Below are 15955 nucleotides of genomic sequence, written 5' to 3'. Positions count from 1 at the left end.
CTGTCCACAGCAATAATACAGCAACTAGATGTATAGTTTTATCTCAATTCACATGAACCCTTCAACAGTTTAAAGCCAATGTTACTTATCCCACTTGATGGATGAGAGAAGTTTTCTGCACGCAAATTGGTTAAATATAGAGACCAACCCATTTGGATTTTGTCATCTTGAATGAGCTCGCTAGAAATTAATGTAAAAACAAAAGCCATGAAGAGAGATCTGAGTTCCTTTCACAACAGAATCATGCCTATATTTAGCAAATAGTCCCAACTCTGTTTGCTCCAATAGTTTCATTCCTTCCAAGACAACCCAATTGCATCACCATTTTTAAGTTATTCTACAGAGATAATGTATATATAATGAATAATATTTTGCGTACATAATTTTGTTATATAAAATGTGTTATTATATAATTGAATATTATATTAACCTTAATTTAAAATTACCCACTCACATAATAACACGTTATTTGTATACTTAATTGTAAGTTTAAGAATCTTGTGATAGAGGAAGTCACCTGCCAAAAAAGAAGCATAAACATTTGCTAAGCAATGAGATTGGGGAGAGTTTCAAGAGCACGCTTTGGATTGATCTAAGGAGATAGGGGGGCTGGCGACTATAAAGAGAATGTCTGTAGCTCATTTTGCATTGGTTAGATAGACAAACAAAGTGATGATCAGCTGAGTGCAGTTCATTATATTTACACTAATTGATTAAAATATAAGCTAAGGTGATCACAATCATCATTACTTTCTAGCTCCTTGATCTTAATCATAAGAGCAATAATTGCAAAACCTTTCCACTTCATTGAAAATTAGATGAAATTTGCATAACAAACTCTTGGGAGGCGAGTTTCATGATGGGAGTAACTAGAAAATTAAACTATGATTTGTGAAATAATGGTAAAGAAGAGAAGGCAAGGTTTGGAGGTGGACAATTATCCACTATTGACTCAGGTTTCTGGCTCAGGTTTTCTAGGGCTTTAACTTGTGATCTCAGGAATTTGAGATAATTTGCAGCTTCATCAAGCATTGAAGCAGTGTCCATTTTGCTTCCACCAGGGACTAGCCTTTGTAGAACTCTGATTCTTTCACTTATTCTCTCCCTTCTTTGCCTTGCAGCCACTGTTTGTGGATCGGTTGATATTCTAACATTCTTTCTCTTAGGCCTTTCCAGCACTTCCAGGCCTAAGTTCACCGGCCTTAAGGCCGCTGCTCGGTATATCATCTCTTTCATGTGCGCAATGGATTCAGGATCAGGCTCCTCTATTGAAGAAGATACTGAAGAACTTGGCTGTTGAAAGTTGATGTTTGATGATGAACTTGGGCACTTCTCTGATCTTGGTTTCTTCAACTTAAGAGGGTTCTCGGAAATAGGCCTAAAACCACCTTCTGCAAGTGAAGAATTATCAGCACTTTGAAGAAGATGGAACTGCTGATTATGATGATCAAAATTTTTTCTCTTGGTAGTTGAATCTGCAAGCTTTTTCTCTATAATTCTACCATTGTTGACATACTGGTGGTTGTCTGAGGATCTTTGAGAGACTGTTTCTTCAAGCTCATTGACTGGAAAAGTGAACTCATTATTATTTCTTGCAATGGATGAGCCGTTGTTCTCTGACTCTCCTGATGAAACTGTGCTATTGGCACCAAAGTTCGATAAGTTTCTTCTACAATCAGAGAAAATGATGGAGATCCCATCACCTTCAACTGATGTATCCGTGTTGCTGTTGGTGGCTGAGAGCAAACAATCAAGGGACTCAAGAGAGCATGTTGTTGAAACACCTGCAGCCTTCCCACTTTGCATCCCATCAATGATTTTTGACTGATCCGCCATGCCAAACCCAATATTATCCATCAAATTGCTCATTGAAATTGTGCCATAAGCCCTGTTCATCAAAGGAGAAGAGCACAACTCTTGCCAACTTGTTATGGCTCCTAACCCTCTACCTTCTTGGAGCTTCAATAAATTGAGCATATATATGTACATGAGAAATCACTATTATATTGAATATAACATCATAAGATACATAGTTGTTGAACAATTGCATTCACTTACTTTCTGAGGACTTGAATTTATCAGCGAAGCTTGAGCTTTCTGAATCACATGAATTGGATAGAAGATGTCTTCTAATTGATCCATCTTGCCACCATAGGCATAACAATTTGAGTTATTAGAAACAGTGAAGCTTTCTTCCTCCTGTTGGTTGTTGCTCCCGCTCTGCCATACCATGCTATCCATGTAAAAAAAAATTCTCAGTAAAAGAAACTACAGGATTCGGATTCTTTTATGCCTGCAAATCCAAGAGCCCAAACATCACCACAAACATCACCACAAACATATCATAGAAATCTAAAACTAGAAAAAGTTTAATCCGAGTCACAGGACTAACAAAATTCAGATCCAGCTGAAGGAGCCAACAGCAGAAAGTATATTTTGTTGAAAGAACTGGATCAAAACCTCCGCTTGATATCACCTCTTTATTGTCAGTCTGGTACTGCCACACTAAGCAACTTCTTTTGTTCTATATCAAGAAACCGTAACAAAAAAACACTAAAACTTGCTGAGCAAAAAAATAAAATAAAAACAAGTACTGCTAACGTCAGTTTTGGCAACTAAGCTTTATCCACCAATGTGAAGAGACAACCCAAAACAGAACTCAAGAAAACTGGTACAAAAATCCATGCAATAAAACAACAAAAAATAGCCACTCCAAGAACGATATAGAAGTATAAGATGGAGACGTGTTAATTCTTCTACCTTGAGCAGCCATGGAGGAGTAATATTGAAACAGTAGAGTTTTAGTTGCTTATAGACATGCATATATAGATAGATAGGAAGTACAAAAGGGTTGAATTTAAAATTGTAGAAAGTACTTAAAAGAATGAGGATCTTAAAGAGTGTGAATTAAAAAATAATATCAGCAGTTGAAGGGAGATGTAATGGCGTTTGAGAAAGGCAAGGCTTTTTGGTCAGTTTGGTGGGGGATAGAAGGTATATTTCTGCAGATAGGGAGCATGAGATTTCAGAGCAGCATTTTGAATCTTAACTAATTGATAAATCAATTGTTTATAAGCCTAATTCTTTTATATCTCTAAGTGGGGAAAGCTCTGTCTCCCCTTTTGGTTGCTCATGCGCACTGTAAAGTTTGAGTTAAAAAATTGCAGAGAGAATGCGCTTCTCTTTTCACTGTAATACAATTACCTACTCTCTTTCGAAAGCTTTCTATTAATCATAGTTATAATCATAACTACAACTGATACTGCTGCTTTGAGTACTTTCTCCTACATACCTTCTTTTGAGTAGTACTTGTCAATATGAATCATTCATCCCAACTAAGATAGAATTAATCATATCAAACAGGTCAAATTCCAAATTGAGTGATTAATTCTAAGAAAAAGTTAATATCATCTCCTATCAAATGACCCTTTGGAGTATTATAGGATTAGCATTCCGAGCATAAAACTAGGCAGTGGGGAGGTTAGAACATTAGAGAATGTTGTCAGGCAAAGACAGATAAGTGTCAGAGGAGAAGATTGTATAAAAAAGCAAGTGGTTGCAGAATTGCAGGTAATAGAATTTTTCCTCTTCACAATCACAAATAATTTTCTTTTAATTTTCTATTAATTTTTTAAATGTTGAGATAGTTGTTTGTACTGTACTTGTGCGAAATAGATAAGATAGAAAGAAAGAGGCATACTACCCACATGCCACCCATGATTACAGCTCAGTGAATGGGTTCCCATAGCTTCGTTGTGCCACCCAGCTTTAACATCTCTCTTTGTCAACTCTCTTGTTTTTCTTCACCATCTCACCTGATAAATTTCAGTGAAAACACTGAGATATTAAATTTGCCTGCATGCCTTTTATCCTTTTTGTAATTCAAAAATAAAAATTAGGATGAATTGTGAATGTAACGTGGTCGACCAAATTGTGGCAACTGGTTTGGGTGTATTGATTGATTAAACAGGTGCTCCCAGAGTCAACAATAATAATGTGATGGTAATAAATTTACCTGTCCTTTCTGTTCTGTTTGCATTTGGAAGGCAAAATGGCAAGTCAAGAAAGAGTGGCTTGGAGTTCATTGTATGGTTTTTCAACTTGTTAATAATAATTCCAATGTTGTCACAATCATCTGAGATTGATTTGAAATTTTATTTTTATCTCTCAACATTAGTGGTTAATTTTGTGACTCGACTAATCCAATAGAATTTGTAATCTCACTTTGCTTAATTTAAAAATATTATAATAAATATTTATTATGTCAAAAATTATTGTTTCTTATTTTTCCAAAATAAATAATAATAATCCCAAAATTGTATTATTTATCAAATAAACTTAAAAAAAAAAAAATTGGTCAAACATTACAAAATGAAACTGTGATTGGCCCCACACTAAGCCCATGAATGGCAAAATCGCCTCACCTCTCGCGTTTATTTGTGCTCAGTAGACCCCAGTAGTTGCAGCTTGTTCATGTGAACGCAACGCTCCTATGCACACGTGGGTTGGCGTGATTGGTAGGTGAGGCGAGGAGATAGGCGTATCCATGTGAGGAAATCACATTATCTTCTGGAACGTCTGTGTCATCATCATCCTAATAAAAATTGAAAACTTAGTTTTTATACTTGGTATGTCGTCAATTCAAGTCATATTTTCTTACTAATTTCTGTACATCAAATTTCTTTTTATTTATTAATCATATTGTAAATATCATTATATATAAATGGCAATTACCAGGTCAATGATACAAGAACATCAATGATGGAAACATGTCGACAAACTGGGTATATAGATAAGAATAGGAATGATGTGACCTCAACACCGCCCCAGATGCCCGCCGAGGAGGAATTAACGGCGATGGCCACAATACACAGCGGATAAATGGGCGTGAGTTGACACAGGCAGTTGGTGAAGAATTAGATGTAAATGCATGAACAAGATTAACAAGTCTTGTCTTTGTTACGGTCAAAGGCCAGAAGCTGAAAAATCAAAGGGGCTGGCTGAAGCCCATAGAAGAGTTCGGGCCCAATGATCTCTCGGAAGCAGGAGTCATTTTATAGAATTGGCAGCTGTAGTAGCGCTAGTAGATGGAAAAATGAGGATGCTACGCTAAACCGGAATGAGATATTTTTGCCCTAGATATCAAGAATTTGATGATACAACTTGATTAATAATTTTCTGGCACTTTTTTTTTTCAACTCTTTGTTAGTAAATTTGTAACACTCTTAGACAAATCTCACTTTAAAAAAGTACAAAAGAGATGTTAAGTTTATGTGTGTGTCTAACAAATTTTGAAATATTAAAATAAAACTGGTTAAATTCAAAATAGAAAATATTTTGATAATAAGTGTATTCAAAATGACTAATATCTTGACAACAGATTGAACTATTAGTAGGGCTGGATTCGAGGCGAGCCGAGCTCGGCTCTCAGCCAGCTCGGGCTCGGCTCGGTTTTTTTATGGCCAGCTTGAGCTCGACTCGAGTTGAACTCGGCTCGGCTCGTTTTCGACTCAGTTTGTTTATGGCTCGGTTCGGCTAGTTTTTCATATCAAAACGGCACCGCTTTGTATATATATATATGAATCAAAACGACGTCGTTTTATATAAAAAAATTTAAAAAAAATTACCGAGCCAGCACGAGCTCGATTGAGCCGAGCAGAGCCCGGCTAGTTTCGGGCTCAAACCGAACCGAACCGAGCTCAAGCTCGAGCTGGCTCAGCTCGAATCCAGCCTTAACTATTAGATTAAGATGCTACAAAAACTCACATAATAGACTGTATCGAAAATGAACAATATTTTACGGCTGATTTGGATAATATTTAGACAATTGGTTATACTATTGGATTAAGATGTTACAAAACCTCACATAAATTACGTTAAAGAGTTAATTAACTACGTAAATTACATGTCGTAACTAGACATATTATCTACCATTATATTAACTCAAAATACAAATAGAAATTCTTTCACCTAGAAATAATAGAAAAGACGTATATTAGTAATTTTGTAATTCATTCAATCACATTCAAACTTTATCTCTTGCAAATACGAAATAATTATTATGATATTATTTTCTTTCATTTTAATGAGATAACATAATGACAACTTTCGTTTAAAATTTTAAATGACTGTACTAAATATACTAGCATCTAAGCATGTCTCCTTTATAGTTTAAGTATTATTATTATTTTCTTTTATCCCACATATAAAAGATTATATAAACATAAGGAAAAGAGTTTCTTTAAACACTTTTAATTCCCTCATCGAATTTTGGTCTATATCTTTAATACATAGTAGTTGATATAAATAATAAATCGAATCATTTTTAAAATGTCTTTATTTTCTCTATTGTTTATATGAAATTAAAATATTGATTCCATTCAACATAATTTGTTTATGCGAGATCACACAATTAATCATGTGTACTTTTTTTATGAAAGTTTTTCTGTTAATAATTTGACATTAAAAGAAAGATCTTCTGAAAAGTTTTTTTTTATTTTCTAGCAAAAATATATTTTTTCTTATTAATTTTCAACAAAACACTTTTTTCATAACTCTTAATAGAAGAAGATCAAAGAAACTCTTAGTCGATTAGACAATTTAAATCAATCCAAATGTTCTCTTTGAAGAACGACATGAACTTTTGAGCGTTAAAGCTTCTTCACTAACCCCCAATATAAAGACATGCCTAAATAATGTCATTGGAGGTCTAACCACATCTCATCTCCACCAACAGAGGCAATAGCAAGATGCCTCCAAATAGAGGATATGGAATTCTCTGTAACGTGTAAAGGATTACTTATGCAGCGAAAGCGTTGTTTCTAGCAAGGCGTCAATATACAACGTGTAAGCCCTAACAGAGTGAATATTGGACAAGGCTACTGGAGCCTTTGACACTTCTTCTTCACAAAATCTCAACTGATTAAAGGTTGGATTTGGTCCCAAGGGAGATCGCTGCTTCTCCTCCTCAACATACTACCAAAGATCACTACCCCCTAAGTATGCTCTCATCTTAACATTCCAGTTTTCTCTATTGACAACCGGTAGAGCAAAAAGAAGAAATTGCAATAGTAGACATGCGTGCTTAAAGCTTTACCAAAGACCTAAAAGATGCTTTCCCTGGTTTTTGTTTCACAAGCACAACCCTTAAAGATTAATGATGCTCTGATACCATGTTATTTAGCCATCCATCAAAGCTTTTCGTATGCAATTTGACGAAAACATAAAAGAAAACACAAAGCAACACTGAAAGAAAGTGAGAGCAGATGAGAGAAAAACAGAGGAGAATGTTTTGGTGAGCAAAAACAGTGGGGGGGAAGTGATTCATTTCTTTGTTTAATCTTATATACAAGACTAGTACAACAATTAAAACAAGACAAGATCCATGAATTATGGATCATCTCACATATTCATCTAAACAAGTGAGTGGTACAGCACGGCGGTCTTGTTTTACAGTCAAGATTGACTTAAAAGAAGTCAAGCAATTCTTGCCAACTTACAGCGAAAGGTAAGCTGTGAAACATGAAACGATCTCTCATGCCTCTTCAGAAAGAAGAGATTCTATAGCTTATTATCATGACACAAATTATACAGATTCTAGCTTCATAATTTTGTTATACCAATGCTTGTTTTCATGGATGTATGATTCTGATTCCAATTCCTTTCCATTCTAAAATCTTGGGTAATTGTAAATCGAATTTGTAGGCAAAAGCAATTGTTCTCTTGTTTTGCAGTTACAACCAGCCCCTCCACCATTCCCCGATGGCTAGCTCCCCCGTCAACAGCAGAAGGTTTCCAGCAAACAGGAGAACTGCAGCTTCCGCCTGTTGATCTCGTCATTATGTAATTTATCATTGTACATGAATAATGCATTTGAAATGTGATAATTACTACTTTTCTCGATGTTTCTGTTCGATGGATGACGTGATTTCAATTCCCCGAAACACATTTTCCATGAAAAACATGTGCTTAATAACATATGACAAATTTCAGATGCTCATCCAATCTATCAACTTATGTATATTTATCTCATTGCCTTTTTACCGTCCGATCACATGCCATCATGTTATTCTGGCATGTGACCGGACAGTAACTTGAGCGGTGTGCATCTTTCTAAGAAGAATTTAGTTATAGACAGGTGCCAAATTGCTTTGGGCTCTGAGAATTGTTGGTAATTGGCACGTTTTATGTATGAAACACGAATACACCTCCATTTGGGTTCCCGAATTATGTAGAAAAATCTAAAAGAATATTTCTCTCAATTCTAATGAACCAATGAATATTAGACACCCATCATGAAACAAAGTTACATTTTTTTTAGAGATAAGAACGCATGAAGATCTCAAAATGTTTATTGAAAGCATTGAATTTTGATTTTTGATTTTCAATTTTATTATTAAAAGAATCAAATTTTGTATTGGACATTGAAAATTAATAAAAATTTATGATTTGATATATATAATTTAAGAAATATTGCAAGTTCATTTCCAAAAAAATTAGACATCCCCGATATTTCCATAATTTTATTCAGTTGTGTTCAAACTTGAAAGCTTAAAAAAATGTCAGGTAAAAAAAGAGAAAATAGCGACGTGGCACTTATGAAGTGCCCATTAAATTTGCCGTCACAGCATCCCGCCTCGCCCACCACCATGCATGACTGATGACTGATACCTAAATCCTCTCGTCTCCAAACTTCTAGAAAAATCTCTAATTTCGTCCTAGTTACTTTTAACGCCTCTTTACGGCTTCGTAACTAATATTTCTTGGAGGGGAGTGAAAGTGTTGTGGATAATCCTCGCAACTGGGGCTGTCGAATCAGTCTGCGGTTTGATGAGGAAGAGGAGGAAGATAGGAGTTTGGATCTGTTAGATTTGCTGAGAACATATTCAAGGTTTTACGCTCCGTTTAGCCGCTTTTAATCTTGACCAAGCTGGTAAGAACCGAGTAATTGCATTTGTATGATTATTTTCTTCCGCTGTGGCTTTGTTCGTAATGTAAAGAATTGTGATTAGAAATTTGGTTCATTAAATATTAATACTAGAAATGTTTATTTTTTTAATAAAAAAGTGAAAATTTAATCTCTTTTATAAAAAATAAAATTAGAAATCTTATTTATAATATATCTTCAAACATTAAATATTTATATTGTATTGATTATATAATATATATTTTAGAAAATATTGGATAGCTTGATTTCATCCGTGTTAAGCTCGGGTGGGACAACACTTGCGTACTTGCATTGTACTTCAATTAACCACGTGTTATTTATGCTAAAATAAACGGGAAATTTTAAAAAATGGCCAAAATGCCCTCCCATTAAGCAAAAATACCCAAAATCACTATTTTCAAGCCAAAATGCCCAAAATCACTGTTCCAAAAAAAAAAAATGCCTATGACTTTTTTTAATACCAAAACTACCCTTTCCCTCATATTTTTATAACTCTCCCACTTACTATAGGGTTTTAATGTAATTTTAGATAAATATGAGGGGTTTTTGGATATTTTACATTATAAAGGCATTTTGATATTTATTTATTTATTTCAAACTTTTTCTAAAATATCAAAATTACCCTTCCCTTCATTTATATAACTCCCCTCACTCATTATGGGGTGAAAATAATTTTAGATAAATATGAGGGGTTTTTAGATATTTTACATTGTAAAGGCATTTTCATTTTTCAACTTTTAGAATTCGAATTTCAGTTCCGTTTTTTCGAATTTCACCATTTTACGATATATCGACTCGTATTTTTCAGATTTCTGAAAGATTTTCCGTTTGTTGCCATTCTAGGGTTTTTCAACTTTTACAATTTGAATTTCAGTTCCGTTTTTTCGGATTTCATCGTTTTACGAGATATCGACTCATATTTTTCAGATTTTCGAAGAATTTTTCGTTTGTTGCCATTCTAGGGTTTTTCAACTTTTAGAATTCGAATTTCAGTTTCGTTTTTTCGGATTTCACCGTTTTACGAGATATCGACTCGTATTTTTCAGATTTTTGAAGGATTTTTCGATTGTTGCCATTCTAGGGTTTTTCAACTTTTAGAATTCGAATTTTAGTTCAGTTTTTTCGAATTTCACTGTTTGACGAGATATCGACTCGTATTTTTCAGATTTCCGAAGGATTTTCCGTTTGTTGCCATTTTAGGGTTTTTCAACTTTTAGAATTCGAATTTCAGTTTCGTTTTTTCAGATTTCACCGTTTTACGAGATATCGACTCGTATTTTTCAGATTTCTGAATGATTTTTCGATTATTGCCATTCTAGGGTTTTTCAACTTTTAGAATTCGAATTTTAGTTCAGTTTTTTCGAATTTCACCGTTTGACGAGATATCGACTCGTATTTTTCAGATTTCTGAATGATTTTCCGTTTGTTGCCATTCTAGGGTTTTTCAACTTTTAGAATTCGAATTTCAGTTTCATTTTTTCGGATTTCACCGTTTTACGAGATATCGACTCGTATTTTTCAGATTTCTGAAGGATTTTTCGATTGTTGCCATTCTAGGGTTTTTCAACTTTTAGAATTCGAATTTTAGTTCAGTTTTTTCGAATTTCACCGTTTGACGAGATATCGACTCGTATTTTTCAGATTTCCGAAGGATTTTCAGTTTGTTGCCATTATAGGGTTTTTCAACTTTTAAAATTTGAATTTCAGTTCCTTTTTTTCGGATTTCACCGTTTTACGAGATATCGACTCGTATTTTTCAGATTTCTGAAGAATTTTTCGATTGTTTCCATTATAGGGTTTTTCAATTTTTAAAATTAGAATTTCAGTTCCGTTTTTTCGAATTTCACCGTTTGACGAGATATCGACTCGTATTTTCAGATTTCTGAAGGATTTTTCGATTGTTGCCATTCTAGCGTTTTTCAACTTTTAGAATTTGAATTTCAGTTCCGTTTTTTCAGATTTCACCGTTTTACGAGATATCGACTCGTATTTTTCAGATTTCTGAAGAATTTTTCGATTGTTTCCATTCTAGGGTTTTTCAACTTTTAGAATTCAAATTTCAGTTCCGTTTTTTCGAATTTCACCGTTTTACGATATATGGACTCGTATTTTTCAGATTTCTGAAGGATTTTTCGATTGTTGCCATTCTAGGGTTTTTCAACTTTTACAATTCGAATTTCAATTTTATTTTTTTGAATTTCATCATTTTACGAGATATGGACTTGTATTTTTCAGATTTTCGAAGGATTGTTGGATTTGGTGTTAATTTATTTCATTATTACTATATTTTCTCTAATTGTTTCAAGTGTGTAAATGTTTGAGTAATTATACGTTTTTATTGTTTTTTCATGACAAGATTATTTAAAAAATGAACTCAAATACGATACACATCCATATATAACCACAAATAAAGTATATCATACACATATGAACATACAATAAATATATACATCTAAACATAGGAATAACGATAAATATACATCCGTGAGCTACTCGATACAATGAAAATACAACTGCGTCGCTAATCGTCGACGCATAGAGGTAGACGACTCTCGGGGAAAAACGTAGCTCCATGCCAACGCCAAACACTCAAAAAATCGTAACATAAAGACGCCACAGTCACCGGAGCCCAACCCCTGCTGAGGGACATCCGACGCTCGATGTAAAGTGAGGGGATCACGTCGTGGAGTCCTCCTAGAAGCTGTCCAAAAAGTCGTCGCCTCTAATAACGCAGGATGGTATGTCTGTGGACTCTGAACAGGATGCTGAATGGGCTCCTCATGTGTCTCGGAAGTCTCTACGGGTATATCTGAAGGGCCTGAGGATGGAGAAGCCCCGTCTGTAGTAGCGATCGGAACCGAAGAAGATGAGGAAGAATCAGCATCGGGTAAACCGGTGTACTCACGAATCTCAGCGTACCACGGTAAACCCTCCTCGATCGATGATGGCTCAAGAGGGAATGTAACATCCTCCTAATGATGAAGATATATAAGTCAAAATAATTGTAACATATAATGAATTAATCAACTTATTAATTAACTAGTACATACCGGATCACCACTGAAAATACGCCCTATATGAGTCCAAGTAGGGACGTCTCGCGTACGCCACCTCAACATCCGGGGGGACGAATAGAGATCGACAAGGTCAATCCAATCGTGTAACGTCTCTAGAGTCTCGTATATCCAAAACTGTAATATAATCATTTACGATGTAAATAAATCAATTTATATTTTTGTCAATTAATATATATAAATGATAATATAAAACTTACCTGAAATGCGAACGGAAATCCGTAAAGGTCGTATTTACGGATTTCCGGTATCCGTCCAGAACAGACTCTCTCACTCGCCTGTGACATAGAATCGTATGTCATCTGCCACACAACAACGCCCCACGGGTAGGAATTAAACCCGTCCAAATGATCAACTAACTGGAAGTAATCCGTGGACACCTTCTTTCGTCGATCATTCCCCAACAAAACAATGTGAAGAATATACAACAAGGCCATCTTGACAGCGTCAATATCGTCAGCCCCCCATGGCCTCGACAAGAAAATACGCTCTAAGTCGTGATATTGCACCGTCAAAAAACCTCGAAAGTAAGTATCTCTGATCCGATGTCCGGAAGAGCGAGGCATATATGAAGAGACATCAGTCCGTCGACTAAACGATAGACCTGTGACTAGTGCAAACTCGAACGGACTAAATCTGACATCAACCCCACTAACCCTGAACCAAAACTCGTCTCTGGTAGAGGGTCGATGTAACTGTCGGAGTAGAAACGCATGAACCAACATCCCGGAGAATTTGGTTTCGGGTAAACGAAGGAGATACCCGAAACATGTCCTCTCAAATAGTCGTAGCTGATCTGGGGTCAATGTAGCAGTAATCCGAGATAATGCGGCACGCTGTGCACGACATATCGCCTCTGCCCGGAAGTGTCTGGTCTCGTCAGGGATTAGCAGCTCGCTGTCAACCCGTCTTCTTTTGCGAGAAATATCCTGAGACAATGTAAAAAATTTGTTAGACATGAGTAAAAACAAATATGTAAACAAATGTATACGTGAAAAAACATAAAAAGATGAAAAATACCAAATAATCAAAAAGGAAATGACAAAACTTAAAAAACAAGATTGGGAACCCTAGAATGGGAACAATCGAAAAATCCTTCAGAAATCTGAAAAATACGAGTCCATATCTCGTAAAACGATGAAATCTGAAAAAATGGATTTGAAATTCGAATTCTAAAAGTTGAAAAGCCCTAGAATGAGAACAATCGAAAAATCCTTCAGAAATCTGAAAAATACGAGTCCATATCTCGTAAAACGGTGAAATCCAAAAAAACAGAATTGAAATTCGAATTCTAAAAGTTGAAAAACCCTAGAATGGGAACAATCGAAAAATTCTTCGAAAATCTGAAAGATAAGAGTCCATATCTCGTAAAACGGTGAAATCCGAAAAAACGGAATTGAAATTCGAATTCTAAAAGTTGAAAAACCCTAGAATGGGAACAATCGAAAAATTCTTCGAAAATCTGAAAGATAAGAGTCCATATCTCGTAAAACGGTGAAATCCGAAAAAACGGAATTGAAATTCGAATTCTAAAAGTTGAAAAACCCTAGAATGGGAACAATCGAAAAATTCTTCGAAAATCTGAAAGATAAGAGTCCATATCTCGTAAAACGGTGAAATCCGAAAAAACGGAATTGAAATTCGAATTCTAAAAGTTGAAAAACCCTAGAATGGGAACAATCGAAAAATTCTTCGAAAATCTGAAAGATAAGAGTCCATATCTCGTAAAACGGTGAAATCCGAAAAAACGGAATTGAAATTCGAATTCTAAAAGTTGAAAAACCCTAGAATGGGAACAATCGAAAAATCCTTCAGAAATTTGAAAAATACGAGTCCATATCTCGTAAAACGGTGAAATCCGAAAAAACGGAATTGAAATTCGAATTCTAAAAATTGAAAAACCCTTGAATGGGAACAATCGAAAAATCCTTCGAAAATCTGAAAAATACGAGTCCATATCTCGTAAAACGATAAAATTCGAAAAAACGGAATTAAAATTCGAATTCTAAAAGTTGAAAAACCCTAGAATGGAAACAATCAAAAAATCCTTCGGAAATCTGAAAAATACGAGTCCATATCTCGTAAAACGATGAAATCCAAAAAAACGAAATTGAAATTCGAATTCTAAAAGTTGAAAAACCCTAGAATGGAAACAATCGAAAAATCCTTCGGAAATCTGAAAAATACGAGTCCATATCTCGTAAAACGGTGAAATCCAAAAAACGGAATTGAAATTCGAATTCTAAAAGTTGAAAAACCCTAGAATGGGAACAATTGAAAAATCCTTCGAAAATCTGAAAGATAAGAGTCCATATCTCGTAAAACGGTGAAATCCAAAAAACGGAATTGAAATTCGAATTCTAAAAGTTGAAAAACCCTAGAATGGGAACAATCAAAAAATCCTTCGGAAATCTTAAAAATACGAGTCTATATCGCGTAAAACGATGAAATTCGAAAAAACGGAATTGAAATTCGAATTCTAAAAGTTGAAAAACCCTAGAACAGAAAAAACGGATATAAAATTCGAAAAGTACACAATCAAAAACCCTAGATAAGAAAAATCTCAATTTACCCCCTCATGAAAACTGAAAATCTAAAAGGTCCACTGTGTTTTAAGGAATTTTCCCAGCTTCCCAATATTTTAAAAAAGCTACTTTTCCCCCCCAAAAACAGCTTATCTTCGCTGCACGTGGACTGGACGATTTTGACGTGGGAAACACTGTTCCCACGTCGGACTGCCGATCTCTTCGGCAGTCATTTTCGGCCAAATTTTGGTCTTTTCAGCCTCCGATTTTCACATAAATCAAATCTACACCTTGTCTAACACAAAACCCCTCAATCAATTTAACAAAAACAACCAAGAATCAAAACATTTTAAGCATTATTCAAACCGTAAACCCTAAAATTTCAAACCGAAATATCTCAATCAAATCTCAATAATATGAGCAATAATTTGATCCAAACAAGATTAAGGGAGATATACTAACCTTCTTTGCCATTTGTGGGTGCCGGAAATCAAGAAAATCGACGGAAATCGACGAAAATCAGCGCGCCCGTGGGATGAACGTGGTGACGTGAAAATGCTTTGAAATTTTAGAGAAATGCACAGTAATTTCGCAAAATTAACGTGGGAAATAGCAATTTTTTCTTGTTTTATATATATGGACATTTTAGTAATTTTGCAAAACTCGCGTTGAAGTGTTAAATATTAAAAAAACCCCACGTGGGATAAGGATGTCCCACGTCGCCCCAATTGTTTTAAAAAGCTAGTCCCCCCCCCCCCCCGAAATTAAGCTGAACGTGGGATATTGATTTTGACGTGGGAAACACTGTTCCCAGTCGACTGCCGATCTCTTCTGCAGTCATTTCCGGCCAAATTTTGGTCGTTTTAGCCACCGATTTTCACATAAATCGAATCTACACGTTGTATAACACAAAACCCCTCAATTAATTCAACAAAAACAACCAAGAATCAAACCATTTTAAGCATTGTTCAAACCGTAAACCCTAAAATTTCAAACCGAAAAATCTCAATCAAATCTCAATAATATGAGCAATAACTTGATCCAAACAAGATTACGGGAGATGTGATAACATTATTTTCCATTTTCGATTGCCGGAAAGCAAGCAAATCGGCGAAAATGACGTTCCCCGTGGGATTGCCGTGGGATGCGTTAAAAATTCGAATTTTCTTTGAATTGAACAGTGAAAATTTGCTGTGTTTATATATGGGGGCATTTTCGTCATTTCACAAAACCTGGGCATTTTTGCTTAAACCTGAATTTTTGGGCAATTTCGCTTAGACCCCTTTTATTTTGCCTAATTTTTAAAATTTCCCTAAAATAAACCCATTAGCAGTCAAACGCAATCTTAGTTTCCAAATCTAGTTAAAAACCAAGCTTAAACGCCACGTATCCTCGTATCCCAACCCCGT

At 35.1% G+C, this 15955-nt stretch overlaps 1 protein-coding gene across 6 annotated transcripts; it reads right to left on the bottom strand.

The window, feature by feature from the left end:
* Positions 1-786: 786 nt before the first annotated feature.
* LOC123206361 (transcription factor bHLH87-like) lies at positions 787-3865 on the bottom strand. 6 transcript variants are annotated; one of them, XM_044623544.1, is made up of 4 exons: positions 3701-3865; positions 2393-2524; positions 2059-2293; positions 787-1959 (listed from the first exon to the last, which is right to left on the bottom strand). In XM_044623544.1, exons 3-4 carry the CDS (start codon positions 2239-2241, stop codon positions 883-885), a joined length of 1260 nt encoding a protein of 419 aa, XP_044479479.1. In that variant the 5' UTR covers positions 2242-2293; positions 2393-2524; positions 3701-3865; the 3' UTR covers positions 787-882. The 6 variants fall into 6 exon arrangements, with proteins under 6 accessions (XP_044479479.1, XP_044479476.1, XP_044479480.1 ...); XM_044623541.1 differs by having other exon boundaries at positions 3704-3865; XM_044623545.1 differs by having other exon boundaries at positions 3708-3865.
* Positions 3866-15955: the final 12090 nt, after the last annotated feature.

This window comes from Mangifera indica, unplaced genomic scaffold, assembly GCF_011075055.1.
Source record: "Mangifera indica cultivar Alphonso unplaced genomic scaffold, CATAS_Mindica_2.1 Un_0033, whole genome shotgun sequence".
NCBI lineage: Eukaryota > Viridiplantae > Streptophyta > Magnoliopsida > Sapindales > Anacardiaceae > Mangifera > Mangifera indica.
This window is presented reverse-complemented; position numbering and strand designations above follow the sequence as displayed.